Source organism: Oryctolagus cuniculus, chromosome 17 (assembly GCF_051225735.1).
Source record: "Oryctolagus cuniculus isolate XC-2025 breed Fujian yellow rabbit chromosome 17, ASM5122573v1, whole genome shotgun sequence".
NCBI lineage: Eukaryota > Metazoa > Chordata > Mammalia > Lagomorpha > Leporidae > Oryctolagus > Oryctolagus cuniculus.
This window is the reverse complement of record NC_142883.1, coordinates 45,999,760-46,026,811: the sequence shown is the minus strand read 5'-3', so window position 1 is coordinate 46,026,811 and position 27,052 is coordinate 45,999,760. Positions and strand designations below refer to the sequence as shown.

Sequence of the window (27,052 nt, the reverse complement as noted above, 5' to 3'; positions counted from 1 at the left end):
AGCAGATTGGGCTACGTCAGAGCCCCATACAAGCCTGCTTTGGGAAGAAATCCTCACTGTTTGTGTTGTTCATCTTCAGCCTCAGCAGGCTCACCCACTGCAGATCACAGCTCCCAGGGCATCCCTGCTGCCTCTCACATGCCCCCCAGCAAACGATGGGGCCACAGCAGAGGGACTGTCCCAGGCAAGGAGGCTCGATGGACGCCCACCCTCTGCAGAGCCCTCAGCCGTGGCCTGTGCGTCTCACACTCTTGTGGCATTATGTGACCTCTGATGATCCTGGTTTTTTTTCTTTTTCTTTTTTTAAGGAATTTTTTTTTAAGGTTGGCACTCCGCCTGCAGTGCCAGCATCCCATTTGGGCACTGGTTCAAGTCCCCGCTGCTCTACTTCCAATCCAACTCCCTGCTGATGCACCTGGAAAACATCGGAAGATGGCCCAAGTGCTTGGGCCCCTGCACCCACATGGGAGTTCCTGTTGAAGCTCCTTGCTCCTGGCTTTGAATTGGCCCAGCTCTGGCCATTGCAGCCATTTAAAGGAGTGAGCAGATAGAAGGTCTCTCTCTCTCTTCTCTATGTTTTGCTGCTTCTCCTTTGCTTGCAATGTCCGGAGCTGGGCCAGGCGCAAGCCAGGAGTGTCCTCCAGGTCTCCTAGGTGAATGCAAGGGCCCGGGGACTTGGGCCATCCTCCGCTGCTTTCTCAGGTGCATCAGCAGGGAGCTGGATGGAAAGTGGAAATGGAGCACTGGGGACTTGAACCAGCGCCCACAAAGGAGGCCAGCATCCCAGGCAGCAGCTTTACCCACCAGGCCACAGCGCTGCTCCCTGATGATTCTTTTAAGGAAGCGCGGATCCTGCAGTCACGTGACAGGAGACACCTCCTGCCATGCGCATCTTCAAAGGCATAGCCCTCTGGATGGGGGTCCTGTGTAGGCCCTTGGCAGCTTGCGGTGAAGGGAGGCCCGAGACTTCCCCAAAGCCGGGGAAAGGACCGGCCGTGGTGGTGTGGCCAACTACTGCAGGCAGCAGGCGGGCAGCCCACGCGGGAATCCAAAATAAACACCTTAGAGAGTTTTCCTTTCTTGGCTTTGGGCTGGGTCCACACAGAGCGCCAGCCCCCTCCTCTTGGTTTCACCTGCAGAAGCCGTGGCCCCGGGGAGCGCTCCCCTCAGAGATGCCAGTGGGGCCCAGACATGAGGAACCAGACCCTTGGCGCTCATAGAGGTCTGAACTTCACAGGGCTAAAAAACTGCCTGCAAAAGGGGCAGGCTGGACGTCCAGACGCCGGTGTCCGCAAAGCGAGATGGTCAAGACCCACCCAGAACCCCGGCTCCCAGTTCCCCTGGGGCATTCCAGGTTTGTCAGAAATACCCAGCCAGGGGCTGGCGCTGTGGCATAGCGGGTTAAGCTGCCGCCTGCAGTGCTGACATCCCATGTGGGCGCTGGTTCTAGTTAGTCCCAGCTGCTCCACTTCCTAGCTAGCTCTCTGCTATGGCCTGGGAGGGCAGTAGAAGATGGTCTAAGTCCTTGGGCCCCTGTACCAGCACGGGAGACCTGGAAGAAGCTCCTGGCTCCTGGCTTCAGATCAGCACAGCTCTGGCCCTTGCAGCTGCCAATTGGGGAGTGAACCAGCGGATGGAAGACCCCTCCCTCTCTCTCTCTCTCTCTCACTCTCTGCGCACGTGTGTGTATATGTGTGTAACTCTGACTTTATAAATCTTAAAAAACAAACAAACAAACAAACAAACCTGGGTCCAGTACCAGTACTGTGGTGCAGCAGGTTAAAGCCCCAGCCTGCAGTGCCAGCAGGCACTGGTTCAAGTCCCGGCTGCTCCACTTCCAATCCAGCTCTCTGCTATGGCCTAGAAAAGCAGTAGAAGATGGCTGAAGTCTTTGGCCCCCTGCACCTGCATGGGAGACCCAGAAGAATCTCCTGGCTTCAGATTGGCACAGCTCCGGCCATTGTAGTCATTTGGGGAGTGAACCAGCGGATGGAAGACATCTCTCTCTCTGGCTCTACTTCTCTCTGTAACTCTGTCTTTCAAATAAATAAAATAATTCTTAAAAAAAAAAAAAAACTAATGAGCTGTGGGCCTTTGGCAGGTTAGCTAATCATCTTCTTAGGCTTATTTTCCTCATCCATAAGATGGGTTAAGAACATTAACCTCGGCCGGTGCCACGGCTCAATAGGCTAATCCTCCGCCTGTGGCATGGGCACACCGGGTTCTAGTCCCGGTCCGGGTGCCGGATTCTGTCCCAGTTACTCCTCTTCCAGGCCAGCTCTCTGCTGTGGCCCAGGAGTGCAGTGGAGGATGGCCCAAGTGCTTGGGCCCTGCACCCGCATGGGAGACCAGGAGAAACACCTGGCTCCTGCCTTTGGATCAGTGTGGTGCACCAGCTACAGCACGGCGGCCATTGGAGGGTGAACCAATGGCAAAAGGAAGACCTTTCGCTCTGTCTGTCTCTCTCTCTCACTGTCCATTCTGCCTGTCAGAAACAGTGAAACAATCTGAAAGTTAGATACAAACACCGCTCAGCAGGTCACAGAAGGACTGCAGGGACACACAACACGAGACAGACTGCTGATAGCTGCAGGTTCCTTCCCAAGAGAACATGGAAGTGACAGGGATGGGCAACTGGCACTGACATGCTTTATTCCGAAGATTTTAGGGCTGCTGGGAACGAGACAAGAGGGGCAGATGTTCGGCTGGGCGGTTATGAAGCCCAAGTGCCTGGGCCGAGCCCTAGCTAATATCCTGCCCATAACTTCCTGCTCATGTGCACTCCAGGGGGTAGCAGTAATGGTTCAAAGGGTTGGGCCCCTGCCACTCACATGGGACACCTGGATTGGGTTCCAGACTTCTGGCTTTGACCTGGTCCCAGTCCTGGTTGTTGAAGACATTTAAGGGATAAACCAACAGATGGAGATCTCTGTTTTTGTGTCTCTAGCTTTTCAAATAAGTAATATCTGAAAAAAGAACAAAAAACTCTCAAGTCTATAATCAGCATACCACTGAACGGTGACAGATTAAATGTGTTTACATTAAATATTAAAAAGGGGGAGCAGGCAGGCACTTGGCCTAGTGGTTCGGCTGCCCACATCCCTCGCCAGAGTGCCTGAGTCTGAGCCCCAGCTCCACTCCTGACTCCAGCTTCCTGCTAGCACACTCCTTGGGAGGCAGCAGGTGATGGCTCAAGTACTTTGGTCCCTGCCGCTCGTGTGGAAGACCTGGACTGAGTTTCCAACCCCTGACTTCAGCCCAGGTTGTCGTTAGCATTTGGCCTGTGAACTAGCAAAGGTCTGTCTCTCGATTAAATAAAATAAATTTTAAAATGTTTAAAAATGTACAAAAACTATTAAAAGAGGAGGAGACAGAAACAGCCAAAGAACATAAGCAAAGATTCCCTACCTTATTAGTAATTAAAGTCATGTGTACATTAAGATGCCATTTCTGTCCTTTAGGTTGGCGCAGTGAAACAATTTTTGGTAAAGGTTAATGGAATCTCTCAGAAAGTATGGTGAGAACATAAACTGGATCAGTTGTCTTAGAGAACAATTCGATGGTATCTATTATTATTCAAAATGCACAGATTTTTCAACTTTGTGGCTCCAGGCCTAGATATCCTCTGCATCCACATGTCTGAGCACAGGGAGCATGGACCATCGAGGTTTTCATTGCCAGGCTCTCTGAAACGGAAGAGACTGAGGGAGCCTGTCAGAGGTTAGCTTTGTCTCTTTTGCCTTTTCTCTTGTAGGTGAGGCTCAGAGTCACAGACCACACAACTGCACGATTCCTTGGGCAGCCTCTCTTAGAATATCAACCACTCTGGAGCCACGGATATCAGAGGCGGCATCCCTGCTACAATCTCCAAAAGAGGATGTAAGCATAGTCCATGAGTTCTGAGGGTTTAAACACAGAACTTGGGCCAGCACTGTGGCCTAATAGGCTGAGCCTCCACCTGTGGCCCCGGAATCCCATGTGGGCGCTGGTTCGTGTCCCAGCTGCTCCTCTTCCAACGCAGCTCTTTGCTGATGGCCTGGGAAACAGCAGAGGATGGCCCAAGTGCTTGGGCCTCTGTACCCACATGGGAGATGGGGAAAAAGCTCCTGGCTCCTGGCTATGGATCAGCCCAACTCCAACTGTTGCAGCCATCTGGGGAGCGAATCAGCAGATGAAAGACCTTTCTCTCTGTCTATGTCTCTCTCTGTGTGTCTGTAACTCTACCTTTCAAATAAATAAATTAAATCTTTTTAAAAAAATATTTTATTTATTTATTTGAGAGGCAGAGGCAGAGGGCCTGGCGCTGTGGCGCAGTGGGTTAATGCCCTGGAGTTGAAGTGCTAGCATCCCATATGGGCACCAGTTCAAGACCGGGCTGCTCCACTTCTGATACGGCTCTCTGCTGTGGCCTGGGAAAGTAGTGAAAAATGGCCCAAGTCCTTGGGGCCCTGTACCCGCATGGGGCTCCTGGCTCCTGGCTTCAGATCGGCACAGCTCCAGCTGTTGTGGCCAATTGGGGAGTGAACCATTGGATGGAAGACCATTGGATGGCTCCTGGCTTTGGATTGCTGCAGCTCCAGCCATTGCAGCCATCTGGGGAGTGAACCAGAAGATAGAAGACCTCTCTCTCTCTCTCTCTCTCTCTCTCTCTCTGACTCTGCCTCTCTCTGTAACTCTGCCTTTCAAATAAATAAATAAATCTTATAAAAAATATAAACATCCCATTAAGAGGTCCACATACCACATTGAAGTGTCTGGGTTTGATACACAGTTCCAGCTCCTGGCTACAGCATCCTGATAATGCAAAACTTGGGAAGCAGCAGGTAATGGTTCCTGCCACCCACGTGGGAGACCTGGATGGAATTCTCAGCTCCCAGCTTTCGCCTGGACCTTGCAGGTATTTGGAAGGTAAACCAGCAGATGGAAGCTCTCTCTGTGTGTGTCTCTCAAATAAAGAATTTTTTAAAAATAAAAGTATATTGTAATATACTCATTTGCATATAAAATCTACATTGATGGGAAGAAAAATAAAATGTGATGGAGAGCTGAAAAAAAAAAGTATATTGTAGTGCAAAACCAAATTGAAATCCATGCTTTTTCTTAACACATTTTCCACGAACTTTTTGAAGACTAGTCCTCTACACTTGTTCAGTGAATGCCTGTTCACTGGCATTAGTTAGAAAACTTTGAAGCTGAATCTTAAACTCCTCCACCTGGCATACCGCTTGTACAGTTCAGGCGTCAACAGTGTTTGCTGTAATGGTTGGTGCTGCACCCCTTTCTCCCAGGGAGAAGGTGTTTATGGCAGTCCAGAACTGACCTCTCACAGTCATAAAGTCAGACAATGGTTTATGCCCCGCACCTGCTCTGAAGTAGGCGATGGTTCATTGTCCACATCTTTTTCTTTCAACCTTCTGATACCTGGTGACTTGAATATTCCATAATCCTGAGAAGTATAGTAAAGGTATTTTGTTGACTTAAAATTTTTTCAGGTGCTGGCTTTGTGGTATAGTGTGTAGAGCTGCTGCCTATGATGCTGGCATCACATATGGATGCTGGTTTGTGTCCTGGCTGTTCCATTTCTGGTCCAGCTCTGGGAAAGCAGCAGATGATGGACCAAGAGCTTGGACCCCTGCCAACCATCTGAGAAACACAGATAGAGTTCCTGACTCCTAACTTTGGCCTGGCCCAGTCCTGGCCATTGCACCATTTGGAGAGTGAACTAGCAGATGGAAGATCTCTCTCTCTCTCTCTCTGTAACTCTGATTTTCAAATAAATAAATAAATCTTTATAAAACTATTTTTAAGTTATTTTTACTTATTTATTTTTATTTTGTTTTAAAGGCAGAGAGACAAAAAGAGACAGAAGAATAGACAGAGTAAGGTCTTCCAACCACTTCACAACAGCCCACAACAGCCAGGCCTGGCCGAGTTGAAACCAGGAGCCCAGAACTCAGCCCAGGTCTTTCACTTGGGTGGCAGGGACCCAGGTACTTGAGCCATCACCTGCTGCCTCCCAGGGTGCACCTTAGCAGGAAGCTGAATCAACTGGAGGAGCCAGGTCTTGAATGAGGCACTCCCATATGGGATGTGGGCGTTGCCCCATACCAACCCCTGATCTACATAACCAGTTTACAGGTTATAGGCACTCTACGGTGATTTTTTTAAAACACAATAAAATTCCATTTGGGGGCCGGTGCTGTGGCATATTGGGTAAAGCTGCTGCCTGCAACGCCAGCATCCCATATGGGTGCAGGTTTGAGTCCCAGCCACTCCAGTTTCAATCCAGCTCCCTGCTAATGGCCTGGGAAAGAAGCAGAGAATGGCCCAAGTGCTTGGGCCCCTGCACCTATGTAGACTAGGATGAAGCTCCTGGCTCCTGGCTTCAGTCTGGTCCAGCCCTGGCTGTTGTGGCCATTTGGGAAGTGAACCAGAGATGGAAGATCTTTCTGTCTCTTCCTCTCTCTCTGTAACTCTTTCAAATGAATAAATACTTTAAAAAAATACATTTATTTAAAAAAAACCCACCATTTATCAAGGTCGAGTAGGTGTGCCCAACTCTGTGCAGGCTCAGCCCAGTTACAGATCACAGTGAGGATGCCGTCTTAACCCTGCAATACCTCTCCTGAAGAAGCACATGCACTTCTCCTGCCACCTGCATATTAGTTAGTGAAGGCTGATCTCTGAGAGACAGGGGAGGTAGTGGGATTCTGGGAGGTCAAAGGTCAGCTCAGCTGGGTTGGCACTCTGGGACTATCGTTTGTTCCTGGGCAGAAACACGTGACTGCACTCCGAGCCTGCCTTCCCTGGGGCTGTGCAAGGGCAAGGAAAGTGGGGGAGCATTGAAGCTGGAAGCTGACACCTCCAAATGCCACGCTGACCATCTGGGAGCACAAGGTCACCAATGCAACCCAAACCTCAAACTCAGAGGAACTGATCTGCACTGGGTCCCAGTGTCACTCAGTGTCATGAGCTGGTGCTTGTTCTCAGGCCAAAGGTCACCTGAGCTCCCTTCCTCTCCTCTCTCTCATGGCCTGCTGGCTCCTAACACAGTTGCACCACTTTATCAATGTCTGGCAACTCCTTATCTTATGCACACAAATCCAAAAGCTTTTCCTTCTCCATTTGCTTAGAAACCTTCTAAGTTCTTAAGTAAATTGGGGACATTCTTTGTGCTTCTTTAAAAAAAAAAAAAAACTGGGGGGATGGCAATGCTGGTTCCTGTCCCAGCTGCCTGCTAATGGCCTGGGAAAAGCCACAGAAGATGGTCCAAGTGTTTGGGAGACCCTGAGGAAGCTCCTGGCTACTGGCTTCAGCCTGGCCCAGCAATGGCCATTGCAGTCATCTGGAGAGTAAACCAACAGATCAAAGATCTCTCTCTCTCTCTCTCCCAACTTTTTCAAAATGAATAAATCTGTTTTTTAAGAAGTCTTAAATTTTTTAAAATTTTTTTTTCATTTTATTTGAGAGGGAGAGAGGGGAGAAAGAGAGGAAAGGAGGGAGAGGGAGGGAGAGGGAGTAGGGAGAGAGACGGGGGGGCTATTAACACACCCACTTTGCAGATAAGAAAACCAAGGCACAGAGAGGTGAAGTCATGGTAAAGTCCTCAAGTAAGGAGGTAGAACTCCATTGCCTGTGCCATTTACCACCATCCACCATCATTAACTTCAGCAGGCCTGTGAGGTGGGGGGAGGGGTAACATCCAAGTTAATCACTACAATGAGAGCAGAAGAGTGAGATACAAGGAGAGGTGCTGAGGATGAGCCCCACCTGGAGTCCGAACAGCTAAAGAAGCAATACACACATGGAGCTGCAGATAATCAGAGGCAGAGCATTTGACCACAGGCACTGGTTTTTGTCCGAAACACATAGTGCACAACAAGGCGCGGCCCAGCACGCAGGGAGAAGGCTGTCACCACCACGTCTCAGGGCCCAAGACCTCTTGGTTTTGTACCATGCTTGGGTGGGAGTGAGGTCAGACTGGGAAGGTCTGACCAAAAACTGCAGATTCTGGGTTTTCCTTCCAGACCCCCTGCCTTTCGAATGGTTTCCCGAAGACTGTGGTTTGGGAGATGGAGAAAGCCTTCTTGTCAATGTGGGAACCACAATGCACACTAAGGGGCATGTGCAGAACAGGAAGCAATCCCATTTTAGATGACTAAGCATATACTGCTGATGCTGAATCAGGGTTTCAGAGGTTGAAGGTCATTGTTCTAACTCCGGAGAGGTGAGCTCACTCCTGCAGATGACAGACCAGTTAGAAGCAGGCAGACTGAGACATAGTCTCTGTTTTGAAGAGACCGGAAATTTTGTACAGGAACCTGCTGCCAAACCTAAAGATTAGCTATTAAGTGGCCCCTTCACTTTATGAAAATTTATTTTGGCTTTCATCAACTTTGTGATCATGCCAGCATATAATATATTTTCTCCTCCTCCATAAGTAATTGCAACCATGGGATAACATTGGCAAAATAAGTAAATTATTCCTTGCAGCAGGTTTTGTGGGTTAGGCCACAGTTTGCAAAGCCAGCATCCCATATTAGATCTTGGGTTCAAGTCTCAGCTGCTCTGCTTCCAATATAGCTCCCTGCTAATGCGCAGGGGAAACAGCAGAAGAAAGTCCAAGTACTTGGCTGGACTTGTGGGAGACCCAGATGGAGTTCTGTGCTCCTTGGTTTGGCCTGGCCCAGCCTGGGCTGTTGTGGGCATTTGGGGAGTGAACCAGTGGATACTTCCCTGTCAAATATAAATAATAAACAAAAATTTTAAAGAAAAAATTATACATGGATCTCAATTTTTTTTGCACCAATGCAAACTCATCTTTTCAAAAACTTTTGGAAGTACGCTCATAACTGCTGCAGGCCAAGGTACTAAGACAGTAGGGTTAGAAGAGGGAAGGGCTTATTTGTGAGTTCAGATGCATACTGGGAAGGGAAAGAAACAGTATTTTCTCCTCATCTCCAATGCCTATGGAGAGCAGGTAGGTAACAGTAGTAGCAGATACGGACAGCGAATGGCTCTTACTGTGTGCCAGGCTAACCACTCACGCTAACCATTCAGTTCTCACAAATATGGGCAGTAGATCAATTGTCACAAACCCCACTTTGCAGAGCAGGCAAGTGGGGCCCACAGAGTGTGGCAGGGACAGGACACAAGGCCAGCAGCCAGCCCCAGATGCCCGCTCTGCTCACTGCACTTGATACCGACTCCTCCCAAGACAAGTGGACAAAATCACGTCCAGTCTGAAGGTGTTGGCCACACAGCTCTACAGGGCTCTTCATGTGCGTAGCTGATGTTCCTATCTTCAAAAAAAAAACAAAAAACAAAAACAAAAAAAAAAAAACAGCCAGCCAGAAATGTAGATTTTTATGTAAGTCTCCCAATTCTAAACTGACTCAACTTTATTTTAACCCTCTCCTGCCCACAAGGAGCCCATCAGCTGCCTGCCCTTAGCCTGGGGCCTCCTCTCACCTCCCCTGCTTGCTATGGAGCAGCTGCCTCTGCCCGGACAAACCTCTGGGGGATCCTGGGCCTGGCGGCCACAGGAAACTATCTCTGAGGACAGCAGCTCCTCAGGCCATGGATATGAATAATTAATTTGTTTGCTCACTGCCAGCCCACCAAGGTTACCAACACGCTCGATGCTCAGAAAGCAACTCCGCGTCCTTCTGAGACCATGAGAACAGGCAAGGAGGACGCGTGCGTGTTCAGGGACGCCATAGTGAAGTCTGGCACGGTGGCCCAGCCTGCGTGCCCGCTGCCCCCTGCTGCCGCCTTGGTGGGGCTCATCAGAGATGTGCCACGCACGCTGAGGCTGCTGCCGCTGTCAGCGGGAGTGGGCTCCGGATGCCTCCAGATGCTTTAAAACGAAACAAAAAAGGCCTAATTATGCAGCGCAAGCAAAGGCAAGGCAGCCGCATACAAAGCAGGGCTTTCCCCCTCATCGGACCTCAGCCCCAACCAGCCAGCCAGGCCTCACCCCCCACCCCGGATGCAGCCTGGGGAAGCGTCCGTAATTGGATGCTCCAGTGCTCCAGCTCTTGGATTATTCAAACTGCACGATTTCCAGAAGCCTCACGTTTCAATTAAGGGCACGACCAGGCAATAAGATGAACAAAATACCATTTTTTCACCCTCAGCAATACACATGGCCAAACTAGTAATCATGGGGAAAATAGTAAAATTGACCAACACGTACTGAGGGGTTGTGTTGAGCCAAGTGCCAAATAGAGTGCGTTCATATTGATTTATTTAATCTTTTTTTTTTTATTTATTTACTTGACAGGTAGAGTTATAGATAGTGAGAGAGACAGAAAGGTCTTTCTTCTGTTGGTTCACTCCCCAAATGGCCGCCATGGCTGGCGCTGCATTGATCCGAAGCCAGGAGCCAGGCGCTTCTTCCTGGTCTCCCATGCGGGTGCAGGGCCCAAGAACCTGGGCCATCCTCCACTGCCTTCCCGGGCCACAGCAGAGAGCTGGAGTGGAAGAGGAGCAACTGGGACTAGAACCCAGCGCCCATATGGGATGCCGGCGCTACAGGTGGAGGATTAACCAAGTAAGCCACGGCGCCGGCCCCTATTTAATTTTTTTTTTAATAAGGTACCACTGAGGCCTTTTTTTTTTTTTTTAAGATTTTATTTATTTATCCGAAAGGTAGAGTTACAGACAGTGAGAGGGAGAGACAGAGAGAAAGGTCTTCTCTCTGTTGGTTCACTCCCCAGATGGCTGCAACGGCTGGAGCTGCACCAATCCGAAGCCAGGAGCCTCTTCCCAGTCCCATGTGGGCACAGGGTCCCAAGGACTTGGGATATCTTCCACTGCTTTCCCAGGTCACAGGAGAGAGCTGGATTGGAAGAGGAGCAGCAGGGACTAGAACCGCGCCCATATGGGATGCCGGCGCCACAGACAGAGGATTAACCTACCATGTCACAGTGCTGGCTCCGAGGCCTTTTTTTAACCAAAAAAAATTTTAAGATTTATTTACGTGCGGCCAGTGCAGTAGCATAGTAGGCTAAGCCTCTGCCTGTGGTGCCGGCATCCCATAGGGATGCCGGTTCGAGTCCTGACTGTTCCACTTCTGATCCAGCTCTCTGCTATGGCCTGGGAAAGCAGCGGAAGATGAACTAAGGGCTTGGGCCCCTGCACATGTGTGGGAGACCTGGAAGAAGTTCCTGGCTGCTGGCTTTGGATCAGCCCATTTCCAGCCATTGCGTTCATTTGGGGAGTGAACCAGCAGATGGAAGACCTTTTTCCATCTCTCTGTCTCTCCCTCTTTCTGTTTGTAACTCTGCCTCTCAAACAAATAAAATAATTTTTTAAATTAATAAATGACTAGATTAAAGGCAAAATAGATTTTTATGGTTTGTAACTCAAGTATCCTCTTCACTATGTGAGGGACTTATTATGATTTTGCAAGGAGCAATGAACCCTCCTAAACAGCTTGTCATTTTCCTTTGTACAAACATCAACATTTGTGAGCGTCTGATTTCATTTCAGCGCTGGGGTCCTTATTTTCAGTTGCCATGGCTGGTTGTGTAGCAGGATATGCCTCTATGCCAGCCGCCTAGTAAGATCACAGATCTTGGAGTGGGTTTGGTGCAGCAGTTAATCACAGCTGGGACACCTGCATTCCACGCTGAGGGGCCTGAGTTCAGGATTCAGCTCAGGCTTCAACCCAGCTTCCTGCTAAAGGATACCCTGAGAGGCAGCAGGTGATGGGTCAAATATTTGGGTCCCTGTCACTCACTTGGGAGACCCAAATTGAGTTCCTGGCTCCTGGCTTCAGCATGGCCCAGCTCTAGCTGTTCACTTGGGGAGAACCAGCAAATGGAACCTCTCTCTCTCTCTCTCTCTCTCTCTCTCTCTCTCTGTGTGTGTGTGTGTGTGTCTGCCTTTCAAATAAAATTAATAACAAGTGGCCAGCACTGTGGCGTAGTGGGTGGAGCCTCCACCTGTGACACCAGCATCTCATATAGGTGCCAGTTTGTGTTCTGGCTGCTCCTTTTCTGATCCTTGGGTCCCTGCACTTGCATGGGAGACCTAGAGGAAGCTCTTGGCTTCTGGCTTTGGATTGACCCAGCTCCGGCTGTTGCGGCCATTTAGGGAGTGAACCAGAGGATGGAAGACCTCTTTTTTTTTTTTAAGATTTTTTATTTTATTTATTTGACAGGTAGAGTTACAGACAGTGAGAGGGAGAGACAGAGAGAAAGGTCTTCTTTCCGTTGGTTCACCCCCCAAATGGCCGCTACTGCCGGCATGCTGAGCCAATCTGAAGCCAGGAGCCAGGTGCTTCCTCTTGGTCTCCCATGGGGTGCAGGGCCCAAGCATTTGGGCCATCCTCCACTGCACCCCCGGGCCACAGCAGAGAGCTGGACTGGAAGAGGAGCAACCAGGACTAGAACCCGGGGCCCATATGGGATTCCAGCACCACAGGCGGAGGATTAGCCAAGTGAGCCACAACGCCAGCCCTGGAAGGCCTCTTTCTCTGTCTCTTCCTCTGTCTATAAGTCTACCTCTCAAATAAATAAATAAATAAATCTTTAAAAAAATAAATAAATAAAAACAAGGGGCCAGTGCTATGGTGCAGTGGGTTAATGCCCTGGCCTGAAGCGCCCGCATCCCATGTGGGCACCGGTTCGATACCGGACTGCTCCACTTCTGATCCAGCTCTCTGCTGTGGCCTGGGAAAGCAGTAGAAGATGGCCCAAGTCCTTGGATCCCTGAACCTCTGTAAGAAACCTGGAAGAAGCTCCTGGCTCCTGGCTTCGGATTGGCACAGCTCTGGCTGTTGCGGCCAATTGGGGAGTGAACCATCGGATAGAAGACCTCTCTCTCTCTCTCTCTCTTTGCCTCTCCTCACTTTGTGTAACTCTGACTTTTGAATAAATAAGTAAATCTTAAAAATAAAAGAAAAGAAAAGCAGAGTTACAGAGAGAGAGAGGGAGAGACAGAAAGAAAGAGATCTTCCACCTGCTGATTTACTCCCCAAATGGCTGCAATGGCCAGGGCCAGAACAGGCCACAGTTAGGAGCCTGGAACTCCATCCAGGTCTCCCATATGGTGCAGTAGCCCAAGGACTTAGACCATCTTCCTTTGCTTTCCCAGGCACGTTAGCAGGGAGCTGGATCAGAAGGGGAGCAGCCAGGACTTGAATCAGCACCTATATGAGATGCCAGCATTGGAGGTGGCAGCCTAACCTGCTGTGCCACAATGCCAGCCCCAAGTACAGACTTTCTAATGTCGGATCCGAGACTCAAACAGATGTCTCTGGGCAGAGATATTCCACTAAGTTACCGCAGTTCGCTCTTAGAGAAAGAGCACTCCTGTGTGGCCTCGGAGGAAGGAGGACTTTGAAAGCCCTTGTGCAACTTCTTTAGGGCCTGCCGATGTGTATCTGCTTCCTGCTGCTCTTGCTCTGTATCCTCTGTAAAAATAATCTTGGCCATCAGAATAATCCACTATCGAGTCTCTCTCTCTCTCTCTCTCTCTCTCTCTCTCTCTCTTTTGACAGGCAGAGTGGACAGTGAGAGAGAGAGACAGGGAGAAAGGTCTTCCTTTACCGTTGGTTCACCCTCCAATGGCCGCTGTGGCCAGCATGCTGCGGCCAGCCCACCACGCTGATCTGAAGGCAGGAGCCAGGTACTTCTCCTGGTCTCCCATGGGGTGCAGGGCCCAAGCACCTGGGCCATCCTCCACTGCACTCCCTGGTCACAGCAGAGAGCTGGCCTGGAAGAGGGGCAGCCGGGACAGAATCCGGCGCCCCGACAGGGACTAGAACCCGATGTGCCGGTGCCGCAGGCGGAGGATTAGCCTAGTGAGCCGCGGCGCCGGCCCCCACTATCGAGTTTTACAAATCCTTACAGCAATTCACTAAATGAAACAATTCAGCCATTTCTCACACTGCTTCTCACATACTTGAAATTCACCTCTCATAAACACGCAGCAACAGCTATGGTTACCACTTGCCCTTAGTTTGAAGGCAAGGTTTTTGAAGAAAATGCCTGGGTGTCTGAGGCTCAGAAGAGCCACTCTTTTGTCTGAATGTCAGTCAAGGGTCTGCGTCAGTCAGGATAAACCAGGCAAGGCTGCTGTAGCCAACAGCGCCCGAGGATGTCGGTGGTTAAAATGACAACAGTGTTCTTCTCGCTCATGGCACGTGTCCATTTGAGAGTTGACCAGGTGCTCTGCCCTGCACAGCCTCACTCTAGGATCCAGGCTGACAGAGCCGACACCATCTGCAACAGGGTGCATTGAATGCAGTAGCAGAGGCAAGAGACAGCTCAGAAGGATCTCACACCAGCAGTAAATGCTCGGGTCCAGCAGTCACTTCCTTTACATTCATCAGTCAGAACTGGGCAGGTGGTGTCACGCGATGTCAAGGGAATAGAAATGTAAACCAACTTACTTGTTCCCAGAAGACAAAAGGAGACAAAAACATTTAGTTTGCAGCCATACGGACCCGTGTGTGGCGGGAGAACCCTATCCGTCATGGCTGTAGGACTAGATGTTTTCCTCATTACCCATCTCCAGGAAAGGTGACACCGGGAGAAGAGACAAAATGGCAGTGGGTCCCAGCTAGTGGGCAGGTGGACAAGGCAGTGAGCTGGAAGGGCATTGGCTTCATGGAGAAAAACGACCACATCCCTTCTGTATCACTACTACAGAACACGACTTATCAATTGGGCTAAAAAAGGAGGAAGGGGAGGAAAAAACAATGATGATGATTAAGATGAAGACAAAGGAAATGGTGATAAGAGGTGGGAGGAGGAAGGAGAGGAGAGAGGAAAGGTCTTTAAATGCTTAGAGACCCAAGGGTTTGCCAGGGTATTCCAAATCTCACAAAATTCTCACTGGAAAACCTACAATCACTCATATATATATATTTTTTCAATAAACAGAACATGTCAGCACTGTGTAAGGGGCAGAGATACTAGAATGAAAATAATAGGGCTGGTGTCACAGTTCCTTGGGTTAAGCCATGGCTTGCAGCTCTGGCGTCTCACATGAGAGTGTCGGTTTGAGTCCTGGCTGTTCCACTTCCACTCCAGATCCCTACCCATGTGTCTGGGAAAGCAGTGGGTGATGGCTCAAGTCCTTGGACCTCTGCCACCCACATGGGAGACCGAGATCAAGTTCCAGGTTCCTGGCTTCAATCTGACTAGCCCTGGCCATTGCAGTCATTTGGGAAGAACCAACAGATGGAAGATCTCTTTCTGTCTCTCTGTCATTCTGCCTTCCAAATAAAGGGGGAAAAAATCTTAAAAAAAAATCAAAAACAGAATGAAAAGTGATTTCCTTTGAACCCACACCAACATCCAGAGAGGCAAGCAGTGGCCACTTAGACAATTGAATACCTGCTCAGATGTGTGACTGTGCCAAGTTCAGGTTAGGCCGAGGGCTGGCATGGGCTGTTTTTCCAAAGCTGTTCACACTCCTTTCTCTGCTAACATCCTTTACATGGAGGCTGGAGAGCTCAAATCCAGTTCCCCAGCCCTCCTCATGGCTGAAGATGGCCATGTGACCCAGTTTTGGCTAATAGCACAGGAGTCGCTGATAGGGCTTCCAGGGATATTTTCTTTAAAAGGTACCAAGTAGCCAGAGGAATCCTAGGGGCCCTCAGCATGCCACCTCCTCCTGAAACACCAGCAGATATCTGGGGATGTAGCAGGCTGTTGTTTTGTTTTGTTCTGTTTTTCTTTTTCTTTTTAGATTTATTTATTTGAAAGGCAGAGGCCCGCGCACCGCGCTGATCCGAAGGCAGGAGCCAGGTACTTATCCTGGTCTCCCATGGGGTGCAGGGCCCAAGCACTTGGGCCATCCTCCACTGCACTCCCGGGCCACAGCAGAGAGCTGGCCTGGAAGAGGGGCAACCGGGACAGAACCTGGCGCCCCAACTGGGACTAGAACCCGGGGTGCCGGTGCCGCAGGCGGAGGATTAGCCTATTGAGCCGTGGCGCCGGCCCTAAAGTTCTTAATTTGAACACATTTGCAAAGTACCTTCTCTTAAAAATCTATAGTTGAAAGGCAGAGTTTCAGAGACAGAGGGAGAGACAGAGGTCTTCCATCTGTTGGTTCACTCCCTAAATGGCCACAAGGGCTAGGGCTGGTCTAGTCGTTATGGCCATTTGGGGAGTGAACCATCAGATGGAAGATCTCTCTCTCTCTCTCTCTCTCTCTCTCTGTGTGTGTGTAACTCTTTCAAAGAAATAAATAAATCTTTAAAAAAAATTGATAATGTGCTCTTGGGCTCCAAGGCTTTGCTAGGACACCTTTGGGCGTCCTTACTCAGCATGCTGTGGCCATTGTGGCAGGGAATCTCCTGTTATTTGCAGGCAAACGCACTCCTAACTGAGACCCACTTTCTAGGAAGGCAGGGAAGACTTCATAGAAGAGGGGACCTCCTAGCCAAGACCCAAAGATAGACTGGAATTTGAACAACATGGAGACAGACTTCCAGGGAAGTGCAGAGGGATGAGTGTTTGAGGTGTGTTTGGAGACCATCAACAGCTCAGAACTGCTGAAGCACCAGGCATATACATGTGTGGGTGGGGGAGGGTGGACAAGAGGGTAGAACCGACCACACCACGGTTGGCCTGGGATATTTGCATGTAAGGCGCTCAAATTGTATACTGTAGGCAATGGGGAACCACTGAGGAATGCAAGCAAGTGTACGGGCTACAGCAATCAATAGCCTTTATGTAGAACACAACTGGGGGTGCTGGTGCTGTGGCATAGTGGGTGAAGCCGCCGCCTGAGGTGCCGGCATCCTATATGGGCACAGCTGCTCCACTTCTGGTCCAGCTCTCTGCTATGGCCTGGGAAAGCAGTGGAGGATGGCCCAAGTCCTTGGGCCTCTGCACCCGCATGGGAGACTCAGAAGAAGCTCCTGGCTCCTGGCTTCGGATCAGCACAGCTCTGGCCATTGTGGCCAATTGGAGAGTGAACCCTTGGATGGAAGTCCTCTCTCTGTCTTTCCTTCTCTCTCTGTGTAACTCTGACTTTCAAATAAATAAATAAATCTAAAAAAAAAAAAAAAAGAACACGACTGGGGGCTGGAGGGGTGATGAGGGGTGATGACGTCTACATACTCACCAACATCCATGGAGCACCTCTTATGTGAAAGGCACAATGCTTTTCTACAAAGACAAACAAGACACAGGCTGAAACAAGGCCCCTTGTCACCATGCCAACCATGGTACTCACGGAAACTCAAGTATGGGATGTTTTGTTATAGAAATCTGGGGTGGGAAAACTCCCTCCATTCAGACACCAGAGACAACAGAGGATCCAAGCGGTTTATTACCCCAGCGGGCTCAGCTGGAATCACTTCCTGAGAACTGAGCAACAATCCCAAGTTTCTTACAATGTTTATAGGTTCATCAGCATCATACCTTAGCCGTTACAGCACTGGTGGGTTTAAATTGCAGCCTACGTGACGTAAGACCACATTTTCGACGATTGGTGGGCCCGGTATAGTTTGTACAAGAGATATCAGGGGCAGATTCATGAGGATGGATTTATGACTGGAGTTTACAGAAGCAGAACTTAGGCCATCTTCCCTCCCTAGATAAGATCACAGGGGGCAGCTGCTTCACCAGGTAATTGCCAGCAGCAGCTTTTCAAGGTCTGTGTTGGGAGGAGGGGTCTGCTTTTCTTTCTTTGTCTCTGGTTGCAGCCATATTTCCTCTACAGTTTAAACTCCAACCCAGTTCCAGGAAACACAAATGGGGGGATGTGGGAGGATGGGGGGGTGTCTCAGAGGAATTAAGGCCAAACCTGGGGCCTGTGTTGTGGAGCAATAGTTTGAGTCCAGGATGCTCCATTTCTAATTCAGCTCCCTGCTAATGCACCTGAGAAAGCAGCAGAAGATGGCCCAAGTGCTTGGGCCCTTGCCACCCACATGGGAGACCCAGATGGATTTTTGGGCTCCTGGTTTTAGCTTGGCCCAGCCCCAGCTGTTGTAGCCATTTGGGGAGTGAGCCAGTGGATGGAAGATATTTTTCTCTCTCGGCCTCTTCCTATCTCTTCTGCCACTCTGCTTTTCAAATAAATAAATCTTAAAAAACAAAAAAACAATGCCCAGCCTACTCTTTATGCCAGGGGGCCCAGGACAGCGCAGTAAGAAGACAGGGAATGGAGAGGCTGATGGCCCTTTTGTGGAACATCTCACCCTAACAAGCCCTGCTGGTCCCTCAAATCTAGTTTCTAAATCACTGTATGTGGCAAATTAGGAACAGGTTTGGAGCCAGTGTGTGGCAATAGCAGGTTAAGCCAAGGCCTGTGACTCGGCATCCTATATGGGTAGAGATTTGCATCCCATCTGCTTCACCTCCCATCCAGCTCCCTGCTGATGCAACCAGGAAGGAAGCAGAGGATGGCTCAAGTACTTGAGCCCCTGCCACTCACATGGGAGCCCCTCATGGAGCTCCCGGCTTCGGCCTGGCCCAGCCCTGACCTTTGCGGCCATTTGGGGAGTGAATCATCAGATGGGAGACCTTTGTCTTTCCCTCTCTCTCTCTGTAACTCTTTCAAATAAATAAAATAAAATCTTTAAAAAAAAAAAAAAAGGAAAAAAAGGGATTGATTGACACCACTGTGGAGAGGCCTGGGCTCAGAGATCACCCCACCCAGTGCAAACAACCTGGAATCAAAGGACAGCAGCGGCTGCCCGACTTCGTGGATGCACTAAAAGCCACACTGCATGCTTCAGAAGAGGCGAGCTCTATTGACTTAGCTCTCAATAAGGAATTAATTAGCTTTTTAAATTGGAGGAGAAATCCCCCCGCCACTTAGTGCTATGTGGTCTCGGGTTTGTCAGCCCACCAGCCACAGCCTCAGTTTCTCATCTACAAAGCGAGGAGTCTTGCTTTTTGTAGGAGACTGAATTGTAAGTGCGATCGTGTAGGTGAAGCACTCAACACAGGGCCTTGCAGACAGTAGGCGCTAAATGTTCCCCCTTCCTTCCATCCGAGGGGACAGTCACATTCTGTAAAACCAGGATGCAGCAGTAGCAGCTCTATACCCTTGGTCTCGGGCAGACTGCAGCAGGGATCCCGCGGGAAGAGGGGAACGGGAACTGAAGCCGCCGCTCACCGTGCAAAAACTGCAGGTTTGCTCAGCAGCTACACGGTGCGGAAACAACGGGAGATTCACGTGGTGTAAACAGACCTAGACAGACAGAGCCACAGGCGCCGAGGTTTCTGCTGGCGATTCGAGAGTGGTATACAAACAGACTGCAGTGTCCACGTCAGCCAGATCTGCCCCGGCACCTGGACAAGTCCACGCAATCACAACGCAGCCCTGAGGTTCAGAGATGACCAATGCCCCCCCCCCCCTTGCTAGGCGCTGCTTAAAACGAAAACGCACCTTACATAACCAGAATTTTCCAGCACTGCACCAAGGCAGGGGATTTACTCGTTTTCACTGCGCATCTCATTTGTGACTATTCTAAAATCAACCAGGTACTGAGCAAGTGCCTGTCACGTGCCCAGCCCCGTGAAAGAGAAGCATAAGCCGCGATCTCTGCTCTTAAGGAGCCAGTTAAGCTCTTCGTCTGAGAGCCACGCTTCACAGCCAACATATAAGAGGCATCGTGCCTTGCACAGAGCAGTGGCTCTGCTGTTGTTTGTTCACTGGGTCAATGAATTAATAGACGGCACAATAATAAGGCAATTGTGCCATGTGGGGCTCACTCGAGGAACCACAAGATGGCTTGGAGTAGTTGGAAAAGGCTTGTGCCAGAGGCTGCTAGCTGCCTGCTCCCTATCAATTCTTCCATTTTCCCTTGTAACACAGCCTGTATTTTCCTTGGCGTGGCCACACACCCAGATTCAATATTATGCGTCCAGCCTCACTGTGGCTGGAGGTGGTTTATGAGATACCCACAGAAGACAGGCTTCTAGGAAAGTGCCTTTAACTGCGGACACCACTCGCTCTTCTTCCCATTCTTGTAACTCCTGCCTGCAACGTGAGCCCGAGGCTACGTGGGACCAGGAGGCAGCCGGGGCACAGAGGAGCAGGATGATCAGAAAGCCTGAGCTGGGCACACCATGGAGTCCCACACTCACCCTCTACCGCTCACCTCTGGAGTGCTTGCACGTGCAGAAATGCACCTCTTATCTTGGTTAAGCCACTTTTTCAGGGGGTTTTGTCATACGCAGCAAACCAATACCAGGTTCTGTGGAAAAGCCAGGCCTTAAAGGAAAGGTTGGTGTCAGGACTGGGGAAGAGGAGGTGGGAGGGATTCTCGGGCACCAGAGGAGCACAGGACAGGACCCTGGCAGGAAGGCACCTTGGCCGCCAGCATGTCAGGGGAGAGAGGGCTTGGTGGGGGCAGGCCCAGGGACCACAAAGGAGCAACACAGCTGCTCTCCCAGAGGATCCGTGGGGAGAGGAGGGGAGGGTGCTTGGGAACTTCATGACGGGAAGAGAGGCCAACACGAGTGGCGGTCTGCTCCTCCGACTGGGGGTTCCTGGGCCTGGAACAGTAGCAGGCCTCACGCTGTCTGGGACGCGCTCCACACCGTGCACCTGCAGCATTACCTCATTCAGGTGTCACACCAGGTCTGTGAGACAGTCGTGTTTTCCCCCATTCTGCACATCAGGAACCTGAGGCACACAGAGGGGCGCTAAGTCACCCTGCAGAAGCCTCACAGGCTGCAGGCTGAGTGAGACCAAGCCCCTTTGCAGGGAAGGAAAACACTCGCATGAGTATTTCAAAGCCTGGAGAAAGGAGAAAGGCCCTGACTTTACAACATAAAGACCCATAGCCAAATGCAAAGTCTATGGCCTTGGGGATTAACCAGAAGACAACCAAAAGGAGACCATGGGGACAGAGTATTTTTTCAGGCGCCAGTGTTGCAGCGCAACCAGTTAAGCCGCCACCTGCGATAACACCGCATCCCATACTGGAGTGGGGGTTCCAGTCCCAGCTGCTCTGCTTCCCATCCAGCGCCCTGCTAATGAGCCTGGGAAGGCAGCAGAAGGTAGCCAAAGTGCTTGGGCCCCTGTCACCCACGTGGGAGACCCGGACGGAGTTCCTGGCTCCCAGCTTTGGCCTGGCCCAGCCTGTGATGTTGAGGCCATTTGGGGAGTGAACCAGCAGATGGAAGAGCTCCCTCTGTATCACTCTGCCTTTCAAATAAAAAAAAGAAATTAAAAAAAATAGACTTGGTTGCATTTACTACGTGTACAGGAGGGAGGAATTGTTAAACAAACCCACTTGCTACCCTCTGGCAAGCCATAAAGCGGTCACGAGGTGCAGATGGTGGGGGGGTGGTGGGGGAGGGGAAGGAAGGCAAACACTGAAGAGCAAAATCAGCTCCAGTTACAGAGGAACCACAGCAAAGCTCCGGCTCGTATGTCTCAAATCGTTTTTTAATCTCTCTCCACAACAGGGTTTGAGAAATAATTATTCTATCACAATGAAGGTTTAAAATTCAATACTTTGAGTTAAGCTATTCCGTCACATCCACCGGGCACAAGGAATTCTTCCTGGAGCAGCGATCTCATTATCACTGACCGGAAGGTGAAAATAAATCCGCCAGGTTACAAATGACCCAGGTAACATGAGTACGCAGTTGGAAATGCATTTCCCATGAAGATGAAAATAAAATTCTCCTGGCAGCCTGGCACAACCTGACGGTGGGGCCTCCCAAGGAGAGAAACCTGGCATCCTACGTCTGACTCAGGACAGTTCCACAGGCTGGAAGCTCACAGGGTCGGCTTTGCAGACTGACCCGAGTCCACCACATGCTAACACGCATCACCTTGGACAAGTTCCTTTACCCCTCTGAGTCTCAGCACCTGCACCTGCGAGACAGCATGAAGGGCAGGCATTTGGCATAGAGGCTAAGAGGCTGCTGGGGAGGACTGAATCCCATCTTGGAGTGCCTGGTTTGAGTGTTGGCTCTTCTTCTGATTCCAGCTTCCTGCTCATATGTACCCTGGGAGGCAGCACAGGAGGCTCAAGTATCTGTGTCCCTGCCACTCATGTGGGAGACCTGATGAAGTCCCGGGCTCCTGGCCACAGCCTGGGCCAGCTCCAACTATTATAGGGATTTGGGGGAATAAACCAGCAGATGGGATCTCTTCGGATCTCTCTCTTTCTCTCTGTTGATCTACCTTTCAGATAAAAAATAAACAAAACTTTAAAAGTCAAATGTATTAACTCAAAGGAATGACACAAAAGCCAGGAAAAGATGCTGTAAGGTTGCAGGAGACGATCTGCTGCTGCTGTCACTGTGGCTGTGACAGGACTCACATCTTCAGTGTTCTCTGCTCCAAATCTCAGGAAAGAGGTCACACAAAGCAGCCTAGCTTCAGAGACCACAGTGCTAGTCAATGTTTTCAAGCCTTTTGCCCAAACCATAGCAAGAAATACACTCTGCATCAGCACCCAGTGTACACACACACACACACACACACGTAGCTGTGACTGAAGCTTTAACACTGAAGAATACCATTTTGCACTCTGATATTTCCTCTTCTCTCCATCCCACTAAAAAAGGTACCATTCAGCAGATATTTGTGGAACACTGCATATGCATTAGACACTGCTTGTAGGTGTTGAGGCCACGTCGGTGAATGAGACAGACAAAAGTCTCTCATCTCCTGGAGCTTGCATTTTACTGGAAAGAGAGTGAATCATGCTCCGAGATGATAGTGTGTGACATTGTATTCTGCAGTGCACATGGAGAAAAAGAAAGCAGTGCAGGCCGGGGGGGGAGGGGCACAGAAAGCCTCAGAAGGCCTTCCCTGCCAGCTGCGCTGATCTAGGGGGGGCAGTCAGCCTCTGCATGAAGACCCCTGCCCAGAATCACCCCACTCCAGGTCTCCCTGTGTGTACACTGCCTGTCCACTCCCACTCACTTCCTCCCTGAGGAGGACTTGGAGACAGGAGGCAGGGCTCCGATATGCACCTGTGCAGGGGTTCCCTACACAAGCTGGCCCTGCAGAGGGGGCCTGAAGTACAGCTTAGGTACCACTGGCCAGAGCCACGGGTGTCAGCCGTGTGCCCTGGCTATAGTCTTTAGTCCAGAGGAAGGAAAACCGCTGGCACACCCAACCCCTTAGCTCAGGGGCAGTGCTGGCCCACAATCTGCATGAAGGCACCCTATGTGCTCGGGTTCCACTGATGGAGAGGAGGCCATGCACAGAAGTAAAAATTATGCCCTGGGGAAAACACAGAGCACTGGGCACACCTGGCAGGTGACTGATGTGGGCCTCTGGGGAGATGGCATTGCAGCCAGCTCTACCACTTGGGTAGCTTCCACCGAGGGCATCTCGAACTTGGCACGGGAGCAAAGCCTTCAGGCGCCTGCTTTAAGTTAAAGAGGCACATAAAAATGCTACTAGCATGGCAGCAAAGGCACTACCTATGGGAGCGGCAGCCAATCTCTGCTAATGAATAAGTGTAATTGATCAAAACAGATGACTCAGAGGACCTTCCAAATGTGCTACTTTAGCAAAGTGGGCAGTTTTTCATTCAAATGCAAACTCGTCCAGATCAGATCTAATAATGGAAATTTTGGAACAATCCCAGCACCAGTGATCTCTCTCTCTCTCTCTCTCTCTCTCTCTCTTTTGCTCTCGCTCTTGCTCTCCCTCCCTCCCTCCTTCACTGAGCAAGAAGGCATCTGAGGTTCCAGGCTGCAGCTTCACCCAACCAGACACTAACATATGCTGTCCATGTGGCTGAGGGATCTCGGATGGGCCCCAGATGCAGCAAAGGCACAACCCCAGGCCACCCCACAACCCCTGCCTGACCCTGCTCCTCAGCCGCACTTCCACTCCTCACCTTGGGAAGAGCTGCGTGGACTTAGAACACGATCACCCACTGACCTGGGCAAGCTCACTGAGCACTGACTACCTGCAAGGTACCTGGAGACCACCTCCAGGGGATTTAAGGCTGCCTAAGACGGGCCCTGCCCCCAGAAAGGACTTTAGATGTGAAGGCCGAGAGCAGCTGGCAGAGGCGCCGGGCCAGGTCTCAGCTCCCCGACATGCCCGGAGCTTCAGTTTCCTCCTTTATCAGATGGAGGCACCTGGACTAGGCATGATCTCAGGGCACCGGGCCAGCTGAAAACAACAGGATCCCAAGCCTCCCAGGCAGCCAGCTGAGGGGTGCAGCTTTCTAGGAAGGGGAGAGTGGGCAGAAGGGAGATGTGGGGGTGGGGTGAGGACCCTATCCCTTTCTGGAGGGAAAGGCTGTTACATTTAAGCCTCAGCACATGGCACAGGCTGGAGATGACAAGTTCAGAAAATTAAGTGGAGGATTTAGACTTGCACACCAAAGAATGTGGGGGCAGTGTGGGGGCACTGGGGCTTGTGTAGAGAAGGATGCTCTCTGAGCACACCTGCGGAGGGTGGCTTGGAGGGGTGGCACCGTGAGGGACATCGCAATAGAAGCCTGAAGTGAAAGGTTTTCCGCATCTGACCCTGCGGCGGCCACACTCCCAACGTTACCTCCATCAACTCGCCCAAGCCCCAAATCACTCCGCACTTTTTAGAGTGGCTTCAAGGTAAACAGGTGAATCTCAACCCCCTTCCTCCCAGGCGCTAAAGAGCAAACAGGACAACCTAGGTCTACCAAGCGGGGGGTGCTGGAAGGGTCACCAGCCCGGGCAGTGTGCGGGGCAGGGGTCTAGAACCGGACGCGCCTACCTGCAGAGGAGCCGTCCTCGTGGTCCGAGCTGTTGCGACTGCCGTCGCTGCCCCTCTCAGGCGAGCTGTGGCTGGGTGAATCCCGCTCGGGCACCCGCAGGAACCTCTTGCGTCGCCACGGGGGCAGGTGCTCGCGGGCCCCGCGTCTAAGGGGCTCATCCTCGGCTAGAGGTGAGCCCCGGCAGTCCTTGGTCTCCGCCTCCGCCTGCTCCTGGTCGCGGCTTTGGCGCTGCTGCCGCCGGCCCCCGGGGATCAGGTGCATCCAGCGGTGGGGGCTGCACGCCCGTGCCCGCTTCTCGGCCTCCTCGCGGGTACCGAAACGGCAAGGGGCCATGAGCAAGTGGCCGAGGACAAATTTCTCGTTCAAATCTACCATCTCGAAGTCGTGGTCACTGCTGTCTCCCCACTCGTCAGCGCCCGAAGCGTCCGGCTCGCCCTCCTCCGAGCCCCGCCCCGCGCTGCTGCCCGAGGACCGCTGCTCTCCAGGGGCGCCCGCACCCGAGCCATCGTGGCCGGGGGACGCGCTGTCCTCCCGCGGTTGGAACAGCAAGCGAGGCTGCAGCAGCTGCTGGTGGATGGCGGCGGTCAAGCTGCGCACCGCGCCCCCAGCGCCAGCCGCCCCGGGCCAGGCGGGGAGGTCCGGGAACGCGCGTGGGAGCGCCTCGGGCGGCGCCGCCACCTCAGGGTCCGCGCGCGCAGGGCCTTGGGGTCCTCCGCCGCAGCGTGCTGCGCCCTCCTCCTCCTCCTCGCGCGGCTCGGGCTCCAGCTCTGGCGCCTGCCCGGCTGGCTCTGGCTCTGGTTCCTCGGCCGGGGCGCCCCCGCTGCCACCCGCCGCGCGCTCACAGCCGAGGTCCGGCGTCTCCCCGGCCAGGGCGGCCTGCAGGTAGGAGACTTTGAACTTCTCCTCAGCCAACACCTGTTGCAGCCGCTTCAGGTTGAGTTTGCAGCGCTCCAGCTCCCGCTCCATGTCCAGGACCGAGTCCAGCTTCATGACTGGTGCCTCCTCCCCGGGGAACTCGGCCTGCCAGTGGCGCGCGAATTCCTGCGGGTCCCACATGCCTGGCGCCCCGTCGGGCCTCCGGGGCCGGGTCCTGAGCGCCTGCCCTTCGCCTCAGCCGCTGAAGAGAAAACGACAAAAAAAAAATAAAGTTTTTCCCCTTCCGCTCCAGTGCCTTTTTTTTTTTTTTTTCCTCTTCTGCTTCTGGTTTTTGCCTCCCTGACGTCAGCAGCCACCCGCGGCTGAGGCGGACGCCCGGTGGCCCTGCGGCGGCCCCCCGGGCTGGACGCGGAGTCTGCAGGCTGCAAGCCCCGCCGCCGTGCCAGGCGCCCCCTGGGCTGGGGCGTGCGGAGAGCCGCGGCGGGGCCGGCTCTTAGTTTCCCTGCTCCGCGGACTGCGCAGCTCCGGCAGCAGCTCGAGGTCCGGCCCGCAGTTCCCTGCAGCCCAGCGCGGGGCGCGCGGCCGGCAGGAGGCGGGAGCCCCGGCGAGGGAGCGCGCGGGGGCGTCCTGGACCTGAGCCAAGCTCCCGCTACCGGCTCGCCGCAGCCTCGCCTGGCCGGGCCCAGCGCCGCGCCCTGGACCGATGGGGAGAGGCAGGCGAAAGGACAGGTGTGGGACCTGCGGCTTTGCGCGTGGCCTGGGCGGGGACTTCCTGAGCGCCGTGAACTGACAAGTCCACGGCTGCAAAGCACTTTCATCCACAGCTGCGGACAAAATTCGGGTGTTTTGCTTGTGTGGTCCCTTTAAACGTTTGTTCTGCCGCCTGCTCGCTGGAGCTTTTCCGGGAGAGCCACCGGCATAAGCGACCTCCAGGCTAAGGGATCGCCTGTGACTGAACTAAACCCCGGCCCGGGCGGCCTAGACCCAGGAGAGGCCCCGCACACCGCCGCTTCTGCACCCCACTCTGCTCTTCCCAGGGTTCTGGGTGAGCTCCCCCTGCCCGCCGAGAAGCCCTGCGCCTCCCGCGCCTGCTGAGAGAGGGGGCGGGGACCTTATCAGTGATTCGCGGTTCCCTCATTCTCAGGAGGAGGAAATTGATACTCCGACAGGCTGAGAGACTTGGCAGCCGGAAGTCCTTCCTTTGCCAGTGTCCTCTGGGGGCTGGGGCACAACTCGATAACCCCCAGAGCCCCTGGCCCTCAGCGCTCCCCTCAAGCCGCGCATCAGCCATCCGGCCCCCCACTTTTCAATTCCCTTCATGCCAACCTCTAAGGTTGCAAGGAAGATGTTTCTTCACTGGACATGAGACGGCAGGGTGGAGTCCAGACCCCTGGGGTGACTTGGGGGATCCGCAGGAGGTCTCTGCCTGCCTGCCTTCTGCCTTCCCCTTAGGCTTTAGCCTTACCGACTCCCTGAGGTCCCCAGAGACCTGGCACCTGTTCTGCTTCCTTG

At 52.2% G+C, this 27,052-nt stretch overlaps 1 protein-coding gene across 2 annotated transcripts in view; it reads right to left on the bottom strand.

Moving 5' to 3' along the window:
• The window catches only part of ABR (ABR activator of RhoGEF and GTPase), a 181,880-nt gene extending 155,747 nt beyond the window's left edge, over positions 1-26,133 (bottom strand). Inside the window, exon 1 of one of the 2 annotated variants that reach the window (XM_017348925.4) lies at positions 24,664-26,133. In XM_017348925.4, coding sequence (XP_017204414.1) covers positions 24,664-25,720 — 1,057 coding nt within the window. In that variant the 5' untranslated portion in view covers positions 25,721-26,133. The remainder of the gene's footprint in view (positions 1-24,663) is intronic. The other variant, XM_002718897.6, reaches the window with a different exon arrangement.
• Between the last annotated feature and the right edge of the window lie 919 nt (positions 26,134-27,052).